General features: G+C 51.8%; 1 protein-coding gene across 1 annotated transcript in view; it reads left to right on the top strand.

The window, feature by feature from the left end:
* The window catches only part of SLC22A23 (solute carrier family 22 member 23), a 221,153-nt gene that overhangs the window by 136,056 nt on the left and 61,721 nt on the right, over positions 1-23,376 (top strand). The window contains exon 4 of the mRNA XM_004483396.5: positions 19,734-19,902. Within this exon, the coding sequence (XP_004483453.2) occupies positions 19,734-19,902 (169 nt within the window). The remainder of the gene's footprint in view (positions 1-19,733; positions 19,903-23,376) is intronic.

The following is a 23,376-nucleotide window of genomic DNA, read 5'->3' as shown; positions in this document are numbered from 1 at the left end:
GGCGTGAAGAGGGACGCGGAGGCCAGCAGGTGGCGGCCGTCCTCAGGGAGCTGACAGCTGTGCGGGAGAGGAGAGGGTGAGGGTCTCCAGGAGCGGGGCACAGAAGGGATGAGAATGCGGGGCACAGGGTGCTCGGGGGCCAGGAGAGGCTCTTCTGGCCTGGAAGTCTGGGTGGCGACGGAGGGGGGTGCCCCTGAGCTGCGCCTGGATGGACAGAAAGGGTTTCACGTGGAAAAAGGCAGAAGGGGCCAAGAGGCCTGCTGTGGGGAGGGGGATGATTGCAGCGTCGAAGAGTGTAAGCTTTGGTTGACGTGATTTGCCCAGAACGTTGAGTTGTGCAAGGGAGAGCAGTGAGACGGGAAATGGGACTGAGAAGAGATTTGTGGGCGGCGGACTTGGCCCAGTGGTTAGGACGTCAGTCTACCACATGGTAGGTCCGCGTTCAAACCCCGGGCCTCCTTGACCCGTGTGGAGCTGGCCATGCGCAGTGCTGATGTGCGCAAGGAGTGCCCTGCCACGCAGGGGTGTCCCCGTGTAGGGGAGCCCCACGCGCAAGGAGTGCGCCCCGTAAGGAGAGCCGCCCAGCACGAAAGAAAGTGCAGCCTGCCCAGGAATGGTGCCACACACTCAGAGAGCTGACACAAGATGACGCAACAAAAAGGGACACTGATTCCTGTCCCGCTGACAACAACAGAAGTGGACAAAGAAAGACGTAGCAAATAAACACAGAGAACAGAAAACGGGGGCAGGGAGAAAGAAAGAAAGAAATCTTTAAAAAAAAAAAAAAAGATTTACGATGGCCCAGAATTCAGACTTGAGCTTTTGGTTGGGATTTTTTTTTTTTTAAGATTTATTATTTATTTATTTCTCTCCCCTCCCCGCCAGTTTTCTGCTCTCTGTGCCCACTTGCTGTGTGTTCTTCTGTGTCCACTTGTATTCTTGTTAGTGGCACCAGAAATCTGTGTCTCTTTTTGCTGCATCAGCTCTCATGTGTACAGCCCCACTCCTGGGCAGGCTGCACTTTCTTTCACGCTGGGCAGCTCTCCTTACGGGGCGCACTCCTTGCACGTGGGGCTGCCCTACACGGGCCACACCCCTGCGTGGCATGGCACTCCTTGAGCGCATCAGCACTGCGCGTGGGTCAAATCCACAAGGGTCAAGGAGGCCTGGGGTTTGAACCCTGGACCTCCCATGTGGTAGGCAGATGCGCTGTCCATTGAGCCACATCTGCTTCCCTGGTTGGGATTTTGAAAGTTGTTGAAATAGGAGAGTGTTGCCTGAGGGACCTTCATCCGTCAGCACAGGGGCAGAGGCACTCAAAGGGAAGGCTTTCTGGCAGAGGAAGCCCTGGTCAGGGCACTGCTGGAGCAGCCGGGCCGGGAATTAGCGGATGGGGACGGACGAGCGGTGGGCCGCCAGGGGGCTGGTTCCAGCAACCCTGAGTCAGGGATCCCACTGCAACTCCCATTCCCAGCGCCCTTTACTCCTTTGGAAAGCCTGGTTCACCTGCCGAGGCAGGTGTGGTGCGGCTCTCCTGGCGTGTGTGTTCCTGATTCCCCGAGCCTCTTCTGGGCTCAGCAGGGCAGCGTTTGCAGATAGCACCATCTCAGTCCAGATCTGTGACAGCACGTGGGCAACCTCAGACATCTTAGGACCGGAAGGATCTGCGGAGACCCCGGGAAGAAAAGCTCCTGGCTTCCAGAAAAAAAAAAGAAAAATTCCTGGTCCTCCCACAGAGGTGGGGCCGCTGGCCAGGGGTCTGAGAGCGGGGTGGCTGTGTCAGGGTGACCGAGCAGAGAGGAGAGCACTGCGGTGTTTTGCCCTTGGGGAATGAATTTGAGTGGGGCTGAGCAGGAGTTTGGCTCGATGGCCTGGTGGATTTCAACGGGGGAGTATTCTCTTACTTGCAGATTATGAATATGCTACTCAGCATATATTTATGGAGCCCTTCTCTTGTGACCTTAGCAAGGCAGGGCGCGGTGAGCAAGGGGGTGACCTTGGAGTTCCCGGATCTGAGATTTGTGCCTGCTGGAACAGGGAAAAGAATTTCCCCCAAGAGACGGCTGCGCGAGGGGATAGGATAAAGGACCCACACTGGCCTCGGCACACAGCCCTCCCCTGTCGAATGCTGTGCTCCCAGCCCCAGCCCTGTGCATGAAGTTCAAAGGCTCTGTCCAAAACAAGACAGGATCTTAGACTGTTTCAGAATAGCCCAAGACCCCCAGTTCCCCTGGGCGGTGGGGGAAACCATACTGCTCCCTCCCTAACCATCTCCAGCTGCTCTCGCCCCACCTGACCCTTCCTTTCCTTGGCTGCTGCTGTTGGGTTTTGAATATAGCACGAAGGGGTCTTCTGATTTGGTGGAGGAGGAGAAAGTTAATTTTAACCGATGACTGTCATGTCAAACGTGGATTTCGGTTTTTATTGTGATCTGCAGTTAAAAATAAACCCAGAGCAATCCAAGTGATTTGTGTTTTCCAGAGGCAGCACGGTGGGGCCAAGAGAGCCCCAGGCTTTGAACTCGCTTCTCGGGTTTTGCCACTAACTACCTCTGCGACCTTATTTTCCCCTTGAACAAAAAGCGCGGCTTGGACGAGGCTCAGTGGTTGCAGAATAGCGGTCTGTGGGCAGAATCCGGCTCCTGGTCATGTTCTGTTTGACCTACACAGCGTTTTCTTTTCTAATTGAATGTAAATGCCTCTAACCTGGGCAAGCACGCCGAGATTTGCCACAGTGCACCCCTCCTCCACCCCCCCCACCTGCCCCAGGTGAGTGTCACACATTGTCGTCTGCCTGGCATTTGACTTGGCCAGCCCTGATGGGGATCCCCTGGGTTTCCTTTCATCTAGGCTAAGAGTTCAAATAGGCTAAGAGTTGAATTTCTTTACAACGCCAGGTCTTGGACACCTCTGCCTGCCTTGACCTTTGGGTACAGAAGAACTATTTTGTTCAATGGGAAAAAAAATAAAAACCACATGCCTGGTGATGTTTTACAAGCATCAAGCCAGCATCTAGTTACTCCAAGGCCGGTAGGCCAACAGATGTTAGAGGCATTAATACAGCTTTATGTTTATATGTTAATGTTGCACCGGGAAAAATAACCATGGGCTTTCAGAGAGGTATAAAATTCTTCTTAGGGTGTCATAGCGCCGTGGTTCTCAGAGCCGGGTTCCTGGGCCAGCAGTGGCAGGGGCGCCTGGGAACTGGTTAGAAATGCAAAGTCCTGGGGCCCCGCCACCTTGGACCTACGGAATCAGCAACCCCCGGTGGCCCAGCAGTCTGTTGTTGTCACCTCTAAAAAGGGGTGATAATATACTGCCTATAGGGAAGTGGACTTGGCCCAGTGGAGAGAGCGTCCGTCTACCACATGGGAGGTCCGCGGTTCAAACCCCGGGCCCCCTTGACCCGTGTGGAACTGGCCCATGCGCAGTGTCGATGCGCACAAGGAGTGCCCTGCCACGCAGGGGTGTCCCCTGCATAGGGGAGCCCCATGCACAAGGAGTGCGCCCCGTAAGGAGAGCCGCCCAGCGCGAAAGAAAGTGCAGCCTGCCCAGGAATGGTGCCACACACACAGAGAGCTGACGCAACAAGATGACGCAACAAAAAGAAACACAGATTCCCGGTGCCACTGATCAGGATAGAAGCGGTCACAGAAGAACACACAGCAAATGGACACAGAGAGCAGACAACCGGGCGGGGGGAGAAATAATAAATATACTGCCTAACCCCTGGGGTTCCTAGGATGATTCAAGGATTTGTGTCTTGTCAGGGCCACCGCAGTGGTGGCTAAACGTTAGCGCACATCAGAATCACCTGCAGGAACTGTTAAAGCAGCTGGCGGGGCCTCATCCCCCGAGTTCCCGGCCCCTTAGGTCTGGAGTTGTGCCTACATTGGTTTCTGCCACGGCCCCGATGCGTGTTTCTAACACGCTGACTGTGAGGTGCTGGCCTGGACCACACTTGGCGGCCCCCGGTGCTACCGCCTCAGGGAGGACGTGGGGACGGGGAGAAGGGGTGGGTGGCTATTCTGTCGGGGTGCTTGTTTTAGTTTCCTGGGCTGCCAAAGCAAATACAGTAACATGGTTGGGCTGAAGCAATGGGAATGTATTAGCTCGGGGGTTGAGGCTGGGAAAAAGTCCAAATCAATGCGTCATCGGGGTGATGCTCTCTCCCCAAAGTCCGTGGCTCCCGGGACTGCTGCTGGCACTCTGCGGTCCTCCGTTTGTCCCGTGGCAAGGCACGTGGTGGCCTCTTTTGGTCTCGTCCTCCCCCTCCAGGTTCTGTTTCGGCTTTGTGCTTCCTGTGGCTTGCTCGCTCACTCGCTGTGCTTGAATCTCATTCTGCTCATAAAGGATGCCAGGACTAGGATTTTAAGATCCATCCTGGGTGACGTAGCTTCATCCGAAGGTCCTGCTTACAGTGGGTCCACACCCACAGGAAGGGGTTAGATTTAAGAACATGTTTTTCTGGGGTACGCACAGCCTCCCACCACTACGGTGGTCAAGCAGAGCCTCCCCGACAGGGTGACATTTGGGCGGAGACCCAGAGAAAGGGAGGCCCAAGCCAGGTGTCTGTGTGGGCAGGAAGGTACCAGACAAAGGGGACAGAGAGCAAGGGCAGCTGCAGAAGGGGGTACCCCTTCATGGGCTTGAGATCCCTGAGGCCCCAGGGGAGCGAGCAGGGGTGGCAGGTGGCGGGGATGGGACCAGGGAGGGAGGGGGACAAGCCTTCGGGGGCTGACCTGAGGTGTGACGCTGACATGACGCTGTGACTCTCTGGGGCTGCCTCTCGGGAATGAACTGTATCAGAGAAACACCCGCAAATGAAAGTTCTTCTTTACAAAATAACCCAAGGTAAAAAGAAAATGCATCATGAGCGATGGAATTAGAACATTGCCCTTTGCACCCCCTCGTGACATGGTTGATGGAGGCCCTGATCATCAAAGGAAGAGAAAGCCCTAACGAAAATGTGGATGAAAAACTCTCCATCTGTTGAGCCCACTGGTCATGCTTGTCCACTTGTATGGACTGATCTCGACTTAGGAAGAACGTTAAAACACAGGTTTCTGTTCCCCCAATGTATAGGAGTTAGACTCATTTATAATTTTCCTATACTTGTCATTTTATTTGAACTATTAGTAGCACTATACCCATTAAATATATGACCCAGAGATTTCAGTCTTCCAGCTGTTCCTATGCTGGGTGAACCCTGAATCTCAGGAGAGTTTCAGCCAGCACCTACTCTCCAGTTCATCAGATTCACCCAGGACAACTAGCAAAAGGATGATGATGGACAACGCCCACCCCAAAACACAGAGAGCACCTTCAACTGCAAGCAAAACATTTCCATCCATCAGCCCCATGGGATCTAAGCCCCCTCTCGATGGGAAGCAGAGTGGGCCTCACCCTCCCCAAATCCTCAAGACTGAGGAATGAACAAACATAGGGAGGAAATGCAATGACCTAAAGTAGACTTATTATTATTCTAGTAATAGAAGAACTTGTATCATTGGTATAAAGGCAGTGGCCACCAGAGGTTCTGAGGGGAGGGAGAGGGAAGGCTTAACACGGGGCCTTTTTGAGACATTGGAATTGTTCTGCATGACATTGCAAAGATGGATACAGGCCATTATTGTTAAAACCTATAAAATTGTAAAGTGGAAAGTGTAAACCATACTGTAAACTATAGACCATGGTTATTAGCAATACTTCAGTATGTGTTCATCATTTGAAACAAATGTACCACTAAGGAAAGATGTTGTTGATGTGGGGTGTGGGAGGGGGAGAGATGGGGTATATGGGAATCCCCTATGGTTGGTTTTTTTTTTAAAGATTTATTTATTTGTTCCCCCCCTTGTGGCTTGTTCCTTTCTTTGCTGTCTCTTCTCTGTGTCCATTCGCTGCATGTTTTTTCTGTATCTGCTTGTCTCCCTTTGTTGCATCATCTTGCTGCGCCAGCTCTCCACGGCACATGGGCCAGCTTGCCTTCACAAGGCGGCCCCGGGACGTGAACCCAGGGCCTCCCATGTGGTAGACGGGAGCCCAGCTGATTGGGCCGCAGCCGCTTCCCTCCCCTATAGTTTTGATGTAATATTTATGTAATCTAAAGCTTCTTTAAGAATAAGATTTAAAAGAGGCTGTTTTGAGATCTATGTCTAGGGTACAGTTTTGGATGTGGTTTCTTACATACATAGGAATCAAATAAACCAGAAGCATATGAAGATGTAGCAAAGCAGTTATTGACAGAGAAGTCAAAAATCCAAGTGTAGCTCAACTTTGATTGCTTGAACTGTGAAATAACTCTTGGGTCCATAAACTTGGACAAGCAAAGGCAGTCATGGAATACAGCTCAGTCTGCAAGGAAAGCATGCATCCTAATACCCACACAGATGAGGCTAAGAAGACTGATGAACAGTGGAGTTCTTTCAAGAAAGGAGAAGTGGAGCCCAATCAAAGGTTATCTCACATCAGCCGTTCTGAGAGGTCTCTATCCTGTGGACCCAGTGACGTTCCATAGCTGCTGTATGTGTCTTTCGTACTCTCTTTCCCCAAATTCAATTTTTACTGTGGTGAACTTGTTCCTTCATCACCTATGTATGTTTTTGGGGGGAGGCAGGGAGGGTCAAACAAATTGACCCTTCAGTTTGTGGGATGCAGTGACCATATACAACATGAGGAGATAATGCAAACTCTTCTCCAAAATGTGGCATAAACATAACCCCAGAGTCCCTGATAATTCATGCTCACCAACACCGTTCTTAACCACCTGAGTTATACTATTATGGGATATATGTATTTGTATGTGTTTTCTGTAGGGGTATTTCACTGAGGTTTTAGTTGGCATTTCCTGATTTACATATGTGTTTTGACCATGATGCTGTCCTTTGATTTGAATTGCCTGTTCACATTTCTTGCCAATATTTTCACTGGGCTGTTTATCCTTTCTTGATGATTTGCAGAAGTTGTTTACATATTCTGGAAAGAAGTGCTTTGTTTGTTATATTTTTTTGCAAATATATTATCTTACTGTGGGTCACCATTTCCTTTACTTTATGGTATCTTTCCATGGATAAAGTATCTTAATTTTGGTATCCCCATTTATCAATATGTTCTTCTTATGGTTAGTGGTTTGTTTCGTACTTATGAAACTGTTGCCTTCATGAAATCAGTAAAATAGTATCCTATGGGGGAAAAAAAAGAACTCTATTATGACCCGTTGAGCCCATTGGTCAATCTTAGCATCCGTCAAAGTGGGTGTGTCCCCCAGGTGCTGCTGCAGAAAGCCCGGGGCCCCTGCGAAACCTTCCTGCAGAAAAGGCTGAACAGCAGTCTAATTGGGCCTTCAGCTCTTACTTTCAGTTAAAAAGTTGAAGCAACCTTTAAGGCAAATCTACCCAGGCCCTGGGAAATTAATGGCATAAATCAAAACTCACTTGCTTTCTTCTACTGGCGAGTGCTGTGAGGGGGAAACGGAAGCAGGCTAGGACTGTTCTAGTTTGAAAGAGATTTAACAGGTGTGCAATATGTGGATCTTGTTTAGATCCTGATTTTTTAAGAAAAACAAAAACTATAAAGAGACTTTTCTGAGGTAGAGTCATTTGAACACAGACTGGATATTGGTTAATACTACAGAATTAATTTTGTTAGATGTGAAAATGGTATTATTAGGTAAGAGCATATCCTTTTTTTAGAGAGACAGATAATTGTATTTACAAGTGAAATGAGAGGATTTCAGGAGTTTAATTTAAAATATTATAGGAAAAAGAGAGAAAGAAAAGCTGCAAGAGTAGCAAAATAGTAGAATGCTAAATCTAGCAGATGGTAGATGGGGATTCTGTACACTCTTCTGCCTTCTTAAGTTTTTAAAGATAGAGATGTTAAGAGAAGATGGGAAAGTGAGAGAAAAGAGAAAAAGGTAGGAGTTGTCTGGAGAGACTGAGTTAAATAGTTTAACTTTTTGAGAACTATACAGTGGCTATTCTGATACTGATTATTTAGGAAAAGTATGCCAAAGAGTGAAATGGCGTTTCCTATTACTAGATGTTACACAGGAATAATAGCATAAAATCATATTGAGCTGCATTCTATGTACACGAACCCAGGCCCTGATGTCCTGATCACTTGCCAAGGTTTGTAAAAGGTCGCATAATCCTTCCTACTTTTGACCTTTGGGGAGCCAAGTCCATGCTGTGGTGGGGGCAGGGTTGGAAATACATCAGGACTCTTTCTACTCTGCCATGCTTCTGAGATGTTCAGATCTGAAGGCTTGTGAAACTTTCTTTGACTCAGATGCACAATAAAATTATGCAAACAGGATTGGTCAAGTGTGATTTCTGTTCTATGGAATCGGAGAGCGCCTGAGGAATTGGGAATTTGAGAATTATTACTCTGGGATTGGCAGCTGGAAAACCTGGATGGTAATTTCAGAACTGTATTTTTTGTGGGGTTTTTTTTGTTTTTAGGAGGCACCGGGGCTTGAACCCAGGACCTCATACATGGGAAGCGGGTGCTCAACCACTGAGCTACACCTGCTCCCCTCCAAACCTATGCTCCTGATGCATAAAACCACCCAGTCTCCCTTCTCTGCTCGTTCATTTAACTTGCAAATGCCAGGCAGACCTGAAATGCATGGGTTTAAATGAAAGTGAGGTGGTTCTGATACTTGAAGTCATTTCTCTCCTTGGGTTTTTTCTGCTCTTATTAAATACCGCAAAACCCAAAGTGATATTAATTTAAATTCAACATGTATTGCTGAACATCATATTGTTTTTAAACAGGTGAAATAGCTCTGCAGTGAGCCATCAAATCCCTATCCCTCATTCCAAGTAATGGTAATGTTCATTTATTTTTTTTTAAATGACGTGAGGTAGTAGAAATAATTTATTACCTGTATAGAACACTGTCCCCTGTAGCGTATAATGAGCAGCTGGGTTTTGTAGCTGATCACTCTCCTGGTTGTTATCAGCACGTGGGTATGGAGACGTGACGTTGGTTTTGCTGAGTTTTCACCTGAGATGGTAGTCCGCTCTGCCGGGTCCCTGCCTGACCTCAGCCAGGATAAATAGAATCAGTTCTGATCTACAAGGCCGAGGAGAGACGGTCCCAGGTTGAGTGAGGGAACTCGAGAGGAAGAACCTGTTAGACATTCATTCATTGAACAAGCCTTCCCGCCCCCTGCGCACCCCCAGCCGGCCTCTGAGACCCCGCAGGAAGGAAGGAGAGGCCCTCGCCTTCCCCAGCCTGTGTCCCCGAGCTGGCCCCACGGGCTCACCTGAAGCCAGCTCCCTGCAGGAGGGAGGGGGCAGGACAGGGGCACGAGGCCCGCCGCCCGTGTCACCTTGGGCAGGCTGCTCCATCCCTCTGAGCCTCCTTGTGTGAATTGAACGCCCGCGTCAGCACCGACCTCAGGTTCAAAGGGTGAGGAACACCCACCCCAGCGTGGGGCGCATGGCGAGGGGACACCGTGACCCAGCCCCGCAGACACAGCAGGTGCTCAACCGGCGGCGAGGTCGATCCTGCAGGCCAGGTCGACACGTCTGGCCGACGCTGGAAGGGTTTGTTGGCCGTACTCAGACCTTCTCTGTGTCTTCATTCTCCCTTTCGCTAAAGGGAGGAGACAGCGCTTTCAGAATTTTTGGGCCATTCCTTGGGGATGGGAGCTCCTCAATCAAGAAGGCAAAAGACGTGTTCCTCGAAGAAGGGGAGCTTCGGGCCTACTGTGTTGACAGTCACCGCTCCAGGGCTACTTGGGGCCACACGACCGGCGATTTCGGGCCCTCGTGCTATAATAAGGAAGCCCATACTGACATGGCAAAGGCCAGGATTCCAGAGCCCTGTGCTCTCGACCAGGGCAGGAATTATTGGGTCATGTGTTCACACCCAGACCATCATGGTGAGTGTGATAAAGAGGGGAGGGGTGCCCTGTCTCCCGACCGGGTGCTTGTGAGGGAGTGAGGAACAGGGTGGGCCCAGGGGCTGCCTACGGCCCCCCGGGGCTGAGAGGGAGCCAGGCTGGGCCAGCCGTCCAGTGCCCGCCCTCGGGGGCGTCCTGCCCACACCCAGGGCTGGGGTGTCTCTGGGGAAGCTGGGCTGTTTGCCAGTCCGTGATTTTATTCTCCCAGTGGCCCAAGGACACTTCCAAATTCGTCACTGGGTAGTAGGGGCGGGCTGGGAGAAGAGAAGGAGGGAGCAGGAGTCTCGCCACTGGCGCTGGGTCTGGAGCGATGGCCTTGGACTTGTGCTCACACTTGTGGGGTGGGGGGCAGCGTTTGATCCGCTGCAACCCAGGGGCCTCTCTGGGGACCTGCGCTCAGGGGGATGCTCAAATCCTGCCCCCCCTGTACGGCATCCTCATCCCTGGGCCGTTACAGGCCTGTCTGATTTGGGGGCCTGAAATCGGCCTGGGGGAACACCGCCCTGTCTGCAGCCTCCTCCGCCCCCTTCTGCCCGGGAGCCGTGAAGGTGGCCCGTGTGGGCGTTTGTTGGGGCTCAGCCAGGCTGATGGGGCAGGCCTTTCCAGTCCAGGGATGGCTAAGGGCGGTGCGCAGGCACGGTTTTGAATTTGAGCCCCTTGCTGACCTCGGGAGGGTGTCCCGTCCTCAGCTCTGAGGCTCACTTTTCCTCACTGCAGACCTCTCTGCTGCTTTCTTTGGGATCCTGGGTATAAATCCAGAAGGGAGAGCAGAGGCGGGTTTTGGGGGTGGGTTTTGTGCAGAGGCGCTGCTCGCTCCCCCCTGCCACCTCTGCCTTCTCATGGCCCCTGGTTCGGAACTGGGACCCCAGGCTACGGGGCAGAGATGCTCTGGGAAGCCTCGTCAGCCTTCCCCGGCCAGCAGAGCCTGCTGAGAAGGAAGCATCCGCTCACAGGGGACTTGTGCATTTTGACCAAGGTCCTTGAGGTCCCAGGTGGAAGAGCTCGATTAGCTCGAGTTCATCTCTTGGCCGTTGTCAACCCCATGGACAATAAACAGGAAGGTTTCTAGACATGGTAGACACGGGCCAGGCACCTTCTAAGCGTTTCCCCGTGTCTTCCGGCCGCCATAGGCCAGAGGTAAGATTGTGTTTGGCTTTATGGACAAAGAAGCAGAAGCACAGAGGGGCTCAGTAACTTCACACAGCCCCGAAGGGAGAGGCAGAAGGACTGGAAGCCCTGCTGCTGGGCACAGCCGTCGCTCTCCACCACGACACTGCAGGGCACAGCCGTTCGGGGAATACCTGGTTCTCTGGCTGAAAAAATTGTTATTTGAATATACTCCGTTGTTCCTAGCCAACTCTGATCCCCCAAAATCGTGTAGACTCATTTTAGAGAGGCTGGGAACTCGGAGCAGCCAGCAAGAAAATATATACTCTCCCCCCACCACCTTCCCCAAGCAGACATACAGATTTTTTAAATGTATTTTAGAAAGAATAAGGGTTGGGTTTTTTGTTTTGTTTTGTTTTAAAGATTTATTTTTAATTTATTTCTCTCCCCTTCCCCCCAGTTGTCTGCTCTCTGTGTCCACTCGCTGTGTGTTCTTCTGTGACCACTTCTATCCTTATCAGCGGCACAGGAATCTGTGTTTCTTTTTGTTGTGTCATCTTGCTGTGTCAGCTCTCCTTGTGGGCGGCACCATTCCTGGGCAGGCTGCACTTTCTTTTGCCCTGGGCGGCTCTCCTTACGGGGCACACTCCTTGCGTGTGGGGCTCCCCTACGCGGGGACACCCCTGCGTGGCATGGCACTCCTTGCGTGTGGGGCTCCCCTGCGTGGGGACACCCCTGCGTGGCACAGCACTCCTTGCGTGCATCAGGACTGCGCATGGGCCAGCTCCACACGGGTCAAGGAGGCCCAGGGTTTGAACCACAGACCTCCCATGTGGTAGGCGGACGCCCTATCCATTGGGCCAAGTCTACTTCCCAAGGGTTGGGTTTTATTCACTTACCTATTATAGGAGGGTGGCAGATTTTTTAAAAGACTGGTTCCAAAGGGTTTTTTTTTAAAATTTATTTAATAATTCTAATTACCAAATCCAGCAAACAGTAAGGTAAGTGTACATATATATATTTGAACTGGGATAACAGAATGCTAAAACTTTGTTCTACCTGGTATAATTTGGCAGACAAGTATTTTGAAGCTAGGGATGAGTTCTGCCCACAAAAGCTTTGTATTTCACCTGGGACTTCTTCCTTAGATGTTTAAGTACAAGGATCTCAGTATAGGGGCGTCATTCTTATCCAGCAATACAGCAGATGTCCAGGGGATTGTGAGCAGCAAATGAAGTGAGGCCTGCTATGGCTGAGAGTGCACGGCCGACAGTAGATATGTTGTACGTATTCAGGGTGTGTATGTGGGGGGGTCTATATACATTAAGTTGTATGAGCAAATCTTTTTGTTTTTTTTAAGATTTATTTTTTCTTTATTTCTCTCCCCTTCCTCCCCTCCCCGTCCCCTCACCCCAGTTGTCTGTTCTCTGTGTCCATTTGCTGCTCCTTCCTTTTTGTTCTACTTCTGTTGTTGTCAGCGGCACCGGGAATCTGTGTCTCTTTTTGTTGCGTCATTTTGCTGTGTCAGTTCTTCATGTGTGCGGTGCCACTCCTGGGCGAGCTGCACTTTTTTCACGCTCTGCGGCTCTCTTTATGGGGCACACTCCTCACACGTGGGGCTCCCCTACGTGGGGACACCCATGCATGGCATGGCACTCCTTGTGCGCATCAGCGCTGTGCGTGGGCCAGCTCCACACAGGTCAGGAGGTCCTGGGTTTGAACCCTGGACCTCCCATGTAGTAGGTGGCCACTCTATTCATTGAGCCAAGTCCACTTCCCTGAGTGAATCATTTCTAATATCATTGTTTGGCATCAAATGCCAGCAAAACAATGGGCTTTAAAAGCCCATCAGACCTAAAGGTAAGAGGCCAAGGAGTGGACAAATGAGACAGAGCCTGAGGGCTGAGCCAGAGAACGTCGGCATGTTGAGGCTCACGTAGACACGCTCAGGGGTGCTTCCCTCAAGAACTGCATTTCCATCTGTCACGGTCTCCTGCCTTCCAGCACCTTCAGCATTTCCCAGTTAGCCAAGGCACCCCCTGAAGGGCCTGTCATCAGCCCACCAGGCTTGCCAAAGCCGTAAGGGCTCCTAGTTCACAGGTCACCCTGGTGATGGGGCACCACCTGCACGCTACACCCACCAAACTCTTCACTCAGATCATGTGGCTGGTTTCAGCTAGTCCTGCTTTGATGCCAGCACTTGAATGGGTAAAATTCAGGTCATGGGTTCAAGTCTGAAATTTGGTCCCTCTGCATGAGAAACCTCTTGGCAGCTCCGGGGCCCTTCCAGGAAGCCGGGGACGGCTGTGTGGAATGATGGGAGCTCCAAGCCGCAAGGGGCCTAGAGAAGCCGCTGCGCTCCCACCCTCTCTCTGGGAGGTGGTGGGGAGGGAGGTAGCCGGTGGAGCCAACACCCTCTCCCCAACCTTCTTGTTGCCAGAACAAAGATAAGAGTCCTGATGGAGTTTGCTTCTGCGTGCAGAATTGACTCAGAAGTTCCGTTCTTCAGCCTCGCACCCCTCCTTTTGTCACATTCCCCTCTCCCTGTGCTGTCGAATCCCTGCGTTGCATCTTCTCACCTGTTTTCACTGCAGTTTTGCTGATTCATCCAGGGAGACCTACCCTAAGGCCACCTGCGTACACTGACACAAAAGAACCGGATACTACCTGCTACCTCCATGTGGTTTTTTCCCTAAAGATTTGCCTATTTTACTTTATTTATTTATTTTTAATTTGCTCGCCTTCTTCAGGAGGCACCGGGAACTGAACCCGGGACCTCCCACACCCGAGGGCCCGAGCCACACCCTTCCCGGTGGGCTGCAGCATCCGCTGGCTTGTGGCATCTGCTTGTTTAGGCATCTGCTTGTTGCGGCGGGCTGTGGCATCTTCTTTAGGAGGCACCAGAACCCAAACCTGGGACCTCCCATATGGCAGGCGGGTGCCCAACTGGTTGAGCCACAGCTGTTTCCCGCTCCGTGTGTGGTTTTTTTTTAAAAGATTTATTTTTTATTTATTTTTCTCCCCTTCCCCGCCTCCCCCTGTTGTCTGCTCTCTCTGTCCATTCGCTGTGTGTTCTGTGTCTGCTTGCATTCTTGTCAGCAGCACTAGGAATCTGTTTCTTTTTGTTGCGTCATCTTGTTGTGTCAGCTCTCCGTGTGTGCGGCACCATTCCTGGGCAGGCTGCACTTTCTTTCATGCTGGGCGGCTCTCCTTACGGGGCACATTCCTTGGGCGTGGGGCTCCCCTACATGGGGGACACCCCTGCGTGGCAGGGCACTCCTTGCGCGCATCAGCACTGCACATGGGCCAGCTCCACACGGGTCAAGGAGGCCCGGGGTTTGAACCCTGGACCTCCCATGTGGTAGGTGGATGCTCTATCCGTTGAACCAAATCCACTTTCCCCACTCCATGTGTTTTGATGTCGATGCCTCCCCCCAGCTGGCCACTGTCCTGTGAGGCTGTAGAACCTGCTCCAGTGTGGCCTGGGAAGAGACACAGGAATTGGGGTGCAGTGGGGGGTGATGGTCCCTACTGGCAGCACTGCGAGGATGGGCTGGGGCCCCATCTGAGGCCGGGCTTCTTGGGCTGGGGTCCCGTGTGGGCCGGTAGGATGTGCCGGGCGCCTTCTGGACCTCTGGGTCAGCCGCAGTTCTACCAGGGAAACAGAGGCAGGAGGAGATCTTTCTTTTTTTTTTTTTTTTTAAATATTTATTTTTTTTTTTTTTAATTACATTAAAAAATATATATGAGGTCCCATTCAACCCCACCGCCCCCGCCCCCCGAGATCTTTCATAAGAGGTTTCTTGCGAGGAATCGACAACCTCGATCCACAGGGCAGGCCATCAGGGAGGGCAGGCAAAGTTCCCGGCACAGGCTGCCGTGGCCGTCCACAGTGGAATTTCTTCCTCCACAGGTAAGCCTCCGCTGGCTTCTAAGGCTGATGGGACCAGGCCCACCTAGGGAGTCAAGGATAACCTCCCATACTCAGAGCCAGCCAAGGGTGGACCTAAATGACATGCACGAAATACCTTCTCAGCGGGAAGCAGATGTGGCTCAAGAGAATGAGCTCCCACCTACCACATAGGCGGTCCCAGGTTCAGTTCCTGGTGCCTCCTGGAGAAGACAGCGAGCTGATGTGACAGGCAGGCGCAGCAGGCCCACACAACAAGATGATGCAACAAGAGACACAAGAAGGAACACATAATGAAAGACACAACAAAGGGAGCGGAGGTGGCACAAGTGATTAGGCGCCTCCCTCCCACATCAGAGGTCCTGGATTCGGTTTCTGGTGCTTCCTAAAGAAACAAGGAAGACGAACAGACACAGCAAGTGCAAACAAGGAGGGGGTGGGGAGAAATAAATAAATAAAATCTTAAAAAAAAAAAAATACCTTCACAGCAACATCTGGTTAGTGTGTGATTGGAAATCGGGGGGCGGTACCCAGCCATGCTGATCCCTCCAAACACCACCACACCCTCCTTCCGAGGAGAGACCGTGGAGGGGCGGATGAGAGCCAAGCCTTGATAGCTTGTTTCCTCCTCTCTTTCCCTGAAGTTTTCCCCATCCAGATGGCATCACTTTCTTTCCCTCCAGGATCCGTGTAAGAATCTGAAAACCAAAAAGCAAATCCTCTGGTACCTACAGCCTCCCACACAGCCCAAGGGGCCCTCCAGGTCTCTACATCTGCTCGCCCCACGCCTCCCCCGGAGCTCCCCACACAGCTGTGCTCTTCCTGCGCCCCAGGAAGCGGGTCCCCACATCCGTCCAGGCAGTGCCCCCACGGAGTCTCTTTAATTTCTTTTTCTCTCCCCTCCCCCGCCCTATTGCCTACTCTCTGTTTCCATTCGCTGTGTTTTCTTCTGTGTCTGCTTGTATTCTTGTCAGTGGCACGGGAATCTGTGTTTCTTTCTGTTGCGTCATCTTGCTGCATCAGCATTCTGTGTGGCGCCATTCCTGAGCAGGCTGCACTTTCTTTCGCGCTGGGTGGCTCTCCTTACGGGGCGCACTCCTTGCGCATGGGGCTCCCTTACGCAGGGGACACCCCTGCGTGGCACGGCACTCCTTGCATGCATCAGCACTGCAAGTGGGCCAGCTCCACACGGGTCAGGGAGGCCCAGGGTTTGAACCCTGGACCTCCCATGTGGTAGGCGGACGTTCTTTCCATTGAGCCAAATCTGCTTCCCAGTAATTTCTTATATGATCATACCTATCACACACTTTTTAAAAAAAATAAGGAAAATAAACACTCTATTAACAATAGGTAAACATAATCATAGAAATATTTTTAAATCTCCATTCTGTCTCCTTCTCTCTCCCTTCCTCCCTCTGCCTTCAGTTTTTTCAGTTGCCAACCGCATATACCTGAATTTGCGTGTGTTGAGTTTGTATAAAACGAGATCCTGCTGGATTATATCGAGTAAGGGTGAGGACTATTGCCCCGGCTTATAAATGCTGGCACAAGGCATGTACAGTCAGGCCCTGCATTCTTTTTTATGGTCACATCACCCTCTTTTACAGATGAAAAAACCCAGCTGTGAAATGCCTTACCCGGGCCACAGGTTCATAAGTTTCAGGAGGTAGGATTCGAACCCAGGCACTAGACTCCAGACTCTACATTCCTAACCACAGCCGTGAAAGCCCTCGGGCTATTTTTATGTTTGAACCTTCCCTGCATCCCTTAGGATGGCAATTTATTGTGACCCTAAATGGCTTTATACAATCAAGGGGGTGTCTTGCTGACTGTAAGTGGAAATCTACTAAGCCGACAGGGGCCTTGGCCCCACTGGCGAAGACAGTCTAGGGGTACAGCTTCCGGCTGAGGGTCTCCCGCGGGGCCGCCGACAAGGCGCCGTAGTCCACGCCCTCGCACAGCCTTGAGGGCCAGCGGGGTTGGGGACACCGTTGTCTGCTGGGGGCAGGATCCCTGCCTTCCGAGTCAAGGCCAGTGCCCTGGCCAGCTGGCTTTCACCTCTCCAAGCTGTGCAAGCCACGGCTCCAGCTGCTCCAGTTTGCAGACCCAGGCCCTGTCCCTCGGCTGCAGAAATGCCCCAGCTGCCGGCCACTTGCCCCCTAACAGCTGCCCGCGCTGAAGACTTTAATGTTCCCGTGGATCGCCTCTGCTCTTCCGCTGCAGAGAAACTGCTTTCTCATCGTCCAAAAGGAGCAGGTTATTAATGGCAACCCAAGTGCCTGTGGTTCTTCAATAATTGCTTTTCAAAAAAAAATCTGTGTGCACCTTCAGAATGTGGTTGGATTCAAGCAGTTAGGAAAATTTTCTGATGATGCAAGGCAAAAAAAAAGGACTATCTGGGAGTGGTCACCCCAGCCTCCTGCATCAACTTGCTTTGTTTTCCCACTGACCCAGCCGGAATGCTGAAACGCCAAACACCTGGGGGAACGCTCTGGTTCTTATTCCGCTTCCAGAGGTACCTGTCTGGGAGGTGAAAACACGTCTCCCGCTGGGCGGGGTGCCTGTGGTTTGAGGGATTTTTCCCACAAGTCACCCCAGGATCTTGCTGAGATGCAGGTGCCGATTCTGCAGGGCGGGGGCCCAAGTTTCTGCGCTCCTCTCCTGTTCCCAGATGATGCCAGGGCCAGTCCAGGGACCCCACCTGGAGTGGCAAGGAGTTCCATTGCTGGTCAGACCCCGATGGAAAAGGGAGGGAGGACCTTACAAACGACAGGCGAGGACCATGCAATCCCTGTCACCTTGGCAGCCGTTCTGCAATAGCTGCCGATCGCAGCAGTTCGTTCGGAGCAAGGGGCGTCTGGAGAACCGTTTGCCCATCAAGGGGCTATTTTACTTAACCATCTGCAATCTGGGAAGTGGCCTCGGGTCCTTGGCATCCTCATGCCCAAGTCTGTGGGGTGAGATGTCCCAAAAGGGGACAGTAGTGGCAGACATTTCCAGGCTAATGGCATTGCTCAGTTAAAGAGAGAGATTGCAGAGAAAAGCCAGGCTGTCGTCCCAGCAAACACGTGACACAAAGCCTTGTGCAATGCTGCAGTTCTCGTTCTCTGTGTTGGAGGCTCACCTGGGTGGCCCAGTGCTCTGTCTTCTTATCCGATGCCCCAGTAGAGCCTGGAGAACCTGAACTCACCCTGGCTGAGGCAGACTTCTGGTTTCCATAGTAGTAAATCTACTGCTGGCCCTTCGAAGTACAAACTAGAACAAGCAACTGTTAGCCTTTGATATTTGTTGCTGTTGTTTTAAGGTTCTGTTCTCTGTTTTAAGGATTCTTTTAAAGAGCAGAAAGGCCATATCTGGGTGAACCTGGGGCCTGCCAGGAAGTAATCTTTTACGAGCCCACTGGCCTCTGGCCACAAGAGAAGTGGCATCGCAGGAAATGGCCAGGAGCGGCTATTTAATAATCCCGGTTCCTAATTAAATAGCGGAAAACCTTTATAAGCTATATTCGGCGAAGCGGTGCTTCTCCCCTGCTCCCCGATAGCTCTGAGGACAATCTGTTTGTTTGTGGCAGAACAGGAATGGAAACTTTGATGACGTTATTTCTTTTTCTCCCTGCAGATGAGCTGGTGCAGGTACTGGCTGGCAGGGTGCCCTATCCCCTTGTAGCCAAATCAGCATTTGTCTCTGCTCCCCTCTGACCCGCTGAGCTCTGGTCTCTAACCACAGTCTCCAGACACAAAGGCCCGTGGGTCCTTCTCTCTGTTTAATCATTTCAACTACACTTAAAAAAAAAAAAGCAAGAAAGAGAGCTTTAGGGAATTTTGCATGTTATAGAGGAAGAACCGCAAACAAATTTCCCTGCTCTGTGGGGGAAAGCGTATGAAACCCAGCTGCTTCTCCTAGGACTAAGGAACGTAGTCCGAGCTTCGCTGGGGGGCTCCAGTTTCAGGTTCTGAGATCATCTTTTTGACTCAAGGTGCAGTTTACAAGAACGAATTCTTGCACACAGGGAGGGAGGTGGTCTCCTTCCAGTCGATGGGGCATTCTTGAAGGCGGCAGACACGGTGTTTAGTTGGGGAGGTGCGAATAGGTCACAGCCCTGTCCCAAAGGAGCTGGCTATCCACTAGGCGCAGAGAAAGGAATGCACCTGGCGCCCTGGCTGCAGGGGATAAGAGAACTCCCACATGGAAAGGCGCCTTCCGGGTAGATCTGTAAGATCCAGCGCTTTGTTGCTTGTTTCTGTCCTGTTTAAGTAGATGAGCTGTCCTACAGCTTCCACCTGTGATCTCACAGTAGGTGTAGGTTGCCGGCACCCAGGGTTCTCCAAGGTCAGCAGAAGGGATAGAGGGGTGGTAGGGGCAGTGGAGGTTCCTTGGCCCTGTCCAGAGGCCGAGAGGCTCCCCAGCACGTAATGGTGAAGGACGGGAGGGCGGCAGGATGGACTTGAGAAGGGACCACGTGGGCTGGCCTGCATGCCCTGGCTTTGCGCAGAGCCCGCCGCGAGAGGGCGCAGAGGACGGGGCGCAGTGCGTGATGGACTCCGTCCCCTCAAGAGGCACCTCTCCTAGTGGCCGAGCTAAGCCACGCTGACTGTCCCTGCCTTGTGACCTTGAACTCTGTGGCCGTGACCTTGACGCTGTCCCTCCCGCGCCGGGGCGGGGCCTCCATGCCGACACGCCCCGGAAGCCCCCCGCCCCCCGCAACCCCGTGGAAATGCTGGTCCGATTCTGGGGGGGGAGGGGGCGGGCGGCACCCCGTGCCCCGGGCGGGCGCTCACGTCTCCCCTCTGGTTTTGTGTTGCAGGGATAGAGCTGTGCCCGCCCGGCCGGCGCTTCATGATCACCATGGTGGCGAGCTTCGTGGCCATGGCGGGCCAGTTCCTCATGCCCGGGCTGGCCGCCCTGTGCCGCGACTGGCAGGTCCTGCAGGCGCTCATCATCTGCCCCTTCCTGCTCATGCTGCTCTACTGGTCGTAAGTGCCGCCCCGCGCGCGCAGCGCCCCCTGGGGGAGGGGGTGGGGAGCGCCGGCCTCGGGCTGCCGTCCCCAGGCTGACGGCGGGTCTGCTCCGCCTTGCCCGGGCGCACGCGTGCAGCGGGGTGTGTGCGGAAGCGGACTCCTCGGCTGACATGTGCACGCTTGTCTGTGTGTGTGTGTGTGTGAGGTCCAGCACAGACTTCCTTGCTTACATGCGTGCGTGGGGGGGTGGGGTCAGCATGGACTTTTCTGCGTCAATGTGTGTGCACATGTATGTGAGGTTAAGCACGGACTTCCCTGTGTGCGTGCGTGTGTGAGGTCCAGCGTGGACGACCCTGTTTGTGTGTGTGCGTGAGTGTGAGTGAGAGAGGTCCAGGATGAATTCCCTGCACACACGCATGTGAGGTCCAGCGCGGACTTCCCTGTGTGCGTGTGCGTGCGTGTGTGTGTGCGTGGTTCAGCATGGACTGCTCTGCTTACGTGTGTGAGTGTGTGAGTGAGAGAGGTCAGGATGAACCTCCCTGCATGCATGTGTGCGTGTGAGTGCCAGCATGGGCGTTCCTGTGTGTGTGTGCATATGTGTGTGTGTGCATGTGTGAGTGAATGAGAGAGATCCAGGATGAATTCCCTGCACACACGCATGTGAGATCCAGCGCGGACTTCCTTGTGTGTGCGTGCGTGCGTGTGTGTATGTGGTTCAGCATGGACTGCTCTGCTTACGTGTGTGTGTGTGTGAGTGTGAATGAGAGCAGTCCAGGATGAATTCCCTGCATGCACACATGTGAGATCCAGCGCGGACTTCCCTGTGCGTGTGTGTGTGTGTGTGGTTCAGCATGGACTTCTCTGGTTACATGTGTGTGTGCGTGAGAGCGGTCCAGGATGAACCTCCCTGCATGCATGTGTGTGTGTGAGTGCCAGCATGGCCTTCCCGTGTGTGTGTGTGTGTGTGCATGTGTGGGAGTGACAGAGGTCCAGGATGAATTCCCTGCACGCATGTGAGATCCAGCGCGGACTTCCCTGTGCGTGTGCATGTGTGTGTGTGTGGTTCAGCATGGACTTCTCGGGTTACGTGTGTGTGTGTGCGTGAGAGTGGTCCAGGATGAACCTCCCTGCATGCATGTGTGTGTGTGAGTGCCAGCATGGCCTTCCCGTGTGTGTGTGTGTGTGCATGTGTGGGAGTGACAGAGGTCCACGATGAATTCCCTGCACGCATGTGAGATCCAGCGCGGACTTCCTTGTGTGTGCGTGCGTGCGTGTGTGTATGTGGTTCAGCATGGACTGCTCTGCTTACGTGTGTGTGTGTGTGAGTGTGAATGAGAGCAGTCCAGGATGAATTCCCTGCACGCACGCATGTGAGATCCAGCGCGGACTTCCCCGTGCGTGTGCGTGTGTGTGTGTGGTTCAGCATGGACTTCTCCGGTTATGTCTGTGTGTGTGTGTGCGTGTGTGTGTGCATGAGAGCGGTCCAGGATGAATTCCCTGCATGCATGTGAGATCCAGCGCAGACTTCCCTGTGCGTGTGCGTGTGTGTGTGTGCACGCGTACGTGGTTCAGCATGGACTTCTCTGCTTACGTGTGTGTGTGAGTGTGAGTGAGAGAGGTCCAGGATGAACCTACCTGCATGCATGTGTGCGTGTGAGTGCCAGCATGGCCTTCCCGTGTGTGTGTGTGTGCGCGTGTGAGTGCCAGCATGGCCTTCCCGTGTGTGTGTGTGAGTGCCAGCATGGACTTCCCTGTGCACGTGCGTGTGTGCATGTGTGTGTGGTTCAGAATGGACTTCCCTGCTTCCATGCACATGCGCATGTGTGAAGGAAAATGAGGATTGTCCTTCCTTTTTCTAAATTTTATTTTATTTTCAAAACTTGGAAAAAACTTGATTGTGTTTTGCAGCACAAAAATTTCCCGCATTAACCATTTTTAAGTGAAAAATTCAAGGATATTCATTACATTCACGATATTGTGCTAACATCGCCAACTTCTTTTACCAAAAGTTTTCTGTCCCCCCAAACAGAAGCCCTGTACCAATCAGGTAGTAACTCCCCCTCTCTGCCGACCCCGTCTAGTAACCTGCAATCTACTTTCTATTCTAGAACTTGCCTAGTCTAAATACTTCGTAAGTGATGTCATATGATGTTTTTTGTGTCTGGCTTATTTCATGCAACATGATGTCTTCAAGGATATTGTTTAAACTGTTGATCTCGGCACATTCTCCCATGTAGACAAAAGTAGACAGAAGAGTAGAATGAAACCTTCCTGCCCCTCCACCCAGCTCCAAGAATCCACCCGCTGTAATCTAGCCCCACATCTGCTTTCTGCTGCCTACCCACTGAGTTATTTTGACATGAGTTTTTAATGAATGGATTTGCCAAGAGCCAGAGGGTTCTTTGTATTGGGAGGGGGAAGTATGGAGATGTTAAAGGAGTGATTTATAAAAGCCCCCTATATCCTCTAGATCAGGGGCAGACAAACTCCAGCCTGTGGGCCAAATCGGCCCATGGTCCAGTTTTATAAATAAAGTTTTATGGGAACACAGCCATGCTCATGTATTGACATCTTCACTGTCTGTGACTGCTTCTGCCCTGTAAGCACAGTGCTTAGTAGTTGGGAAGGACACCTGATGGCCCACAAAGCCGAAAATATTTACTCTCTGATCTTCCATGCAGAAAAACTTTGCTCACCCTTGCTCCAGATGAGCCTAAAATGACTTTTTAAAACATGCATACCTTTTCTTTTTTTTGACTTGCCGACTTTAGGGGGGAAAAAATATAACTGAACAGATTGGTCTAGCCCAGGAGTCTTAACCAGGGGTCCACAAACCCCTTGTCTATGAGCTTGAATTGAACAAAATCAACTTATTATGTTTGTTTTCTCTGACCTCTAAGTGAAATCTAGCATTTCCTTCACTTAGGAATATATGCAATAAATACAGTACACTAGTATTCATTTCACCTGCCTGGCAAAGGGGTCCGTGGAACAAAAAAGGTTAAGAGCCCCTGGTCTAGCAGGTATGGCCTGGGCAACAGGATTTTTTAAAACTCCTCAGGGATACACATTCAGCCAAGGTTGATTGCCATGGCTCTGTGGGTAGAAAAATGTTTAGGAGAAGAATGATTTTTTTACCCCTTTTTAAAATTTATTTTTTTCTTTTTTTTTTTTATTGACTTTGTAATAATATTACATTAAAAATATATATGTGAGGTCCCATTCAACCCCACCCCCCCACCCCCCCCAACAACACTCGTTCCCATCATCCTGACACATCCATTGGATTTGGTAAGTACATCTTTGGGCACCTCTGCACCTCATATACATTGGTTCACATCATGGCCCATACTCTCCTCTATTCCATCATGTAGGCCCTGTGAGGATTTACAATGTCCGGTGATTACCTCTGAAGCACCATCCAGGGCAGCTCCATGTCCCAAAGACGCCTCCACCTCTCATCTCTTCCTGCCTTTCCCCATACCCATC

This window comes from Dasypus novemcinctus, chromosome 22 (assembly GCF_030445035.2).
Source record: "Dasypus novemcinctus isolate mDasNov1 chromosome 22, mDasNov1.1.hap2, whole genome shotgun sequence".
Taxonomy (NCBI): Eukaryota; Metazoa; Chordata; class Mammalia; order Cingulata; family Dasypodidae; genus Dasypus; species Dasypus novemcinctus.
The sequence above is the reverse complement of the archived record's forward strand: the minus strand, read 5'-3'. Positions and strand labels throughout refer to the sequence as shown.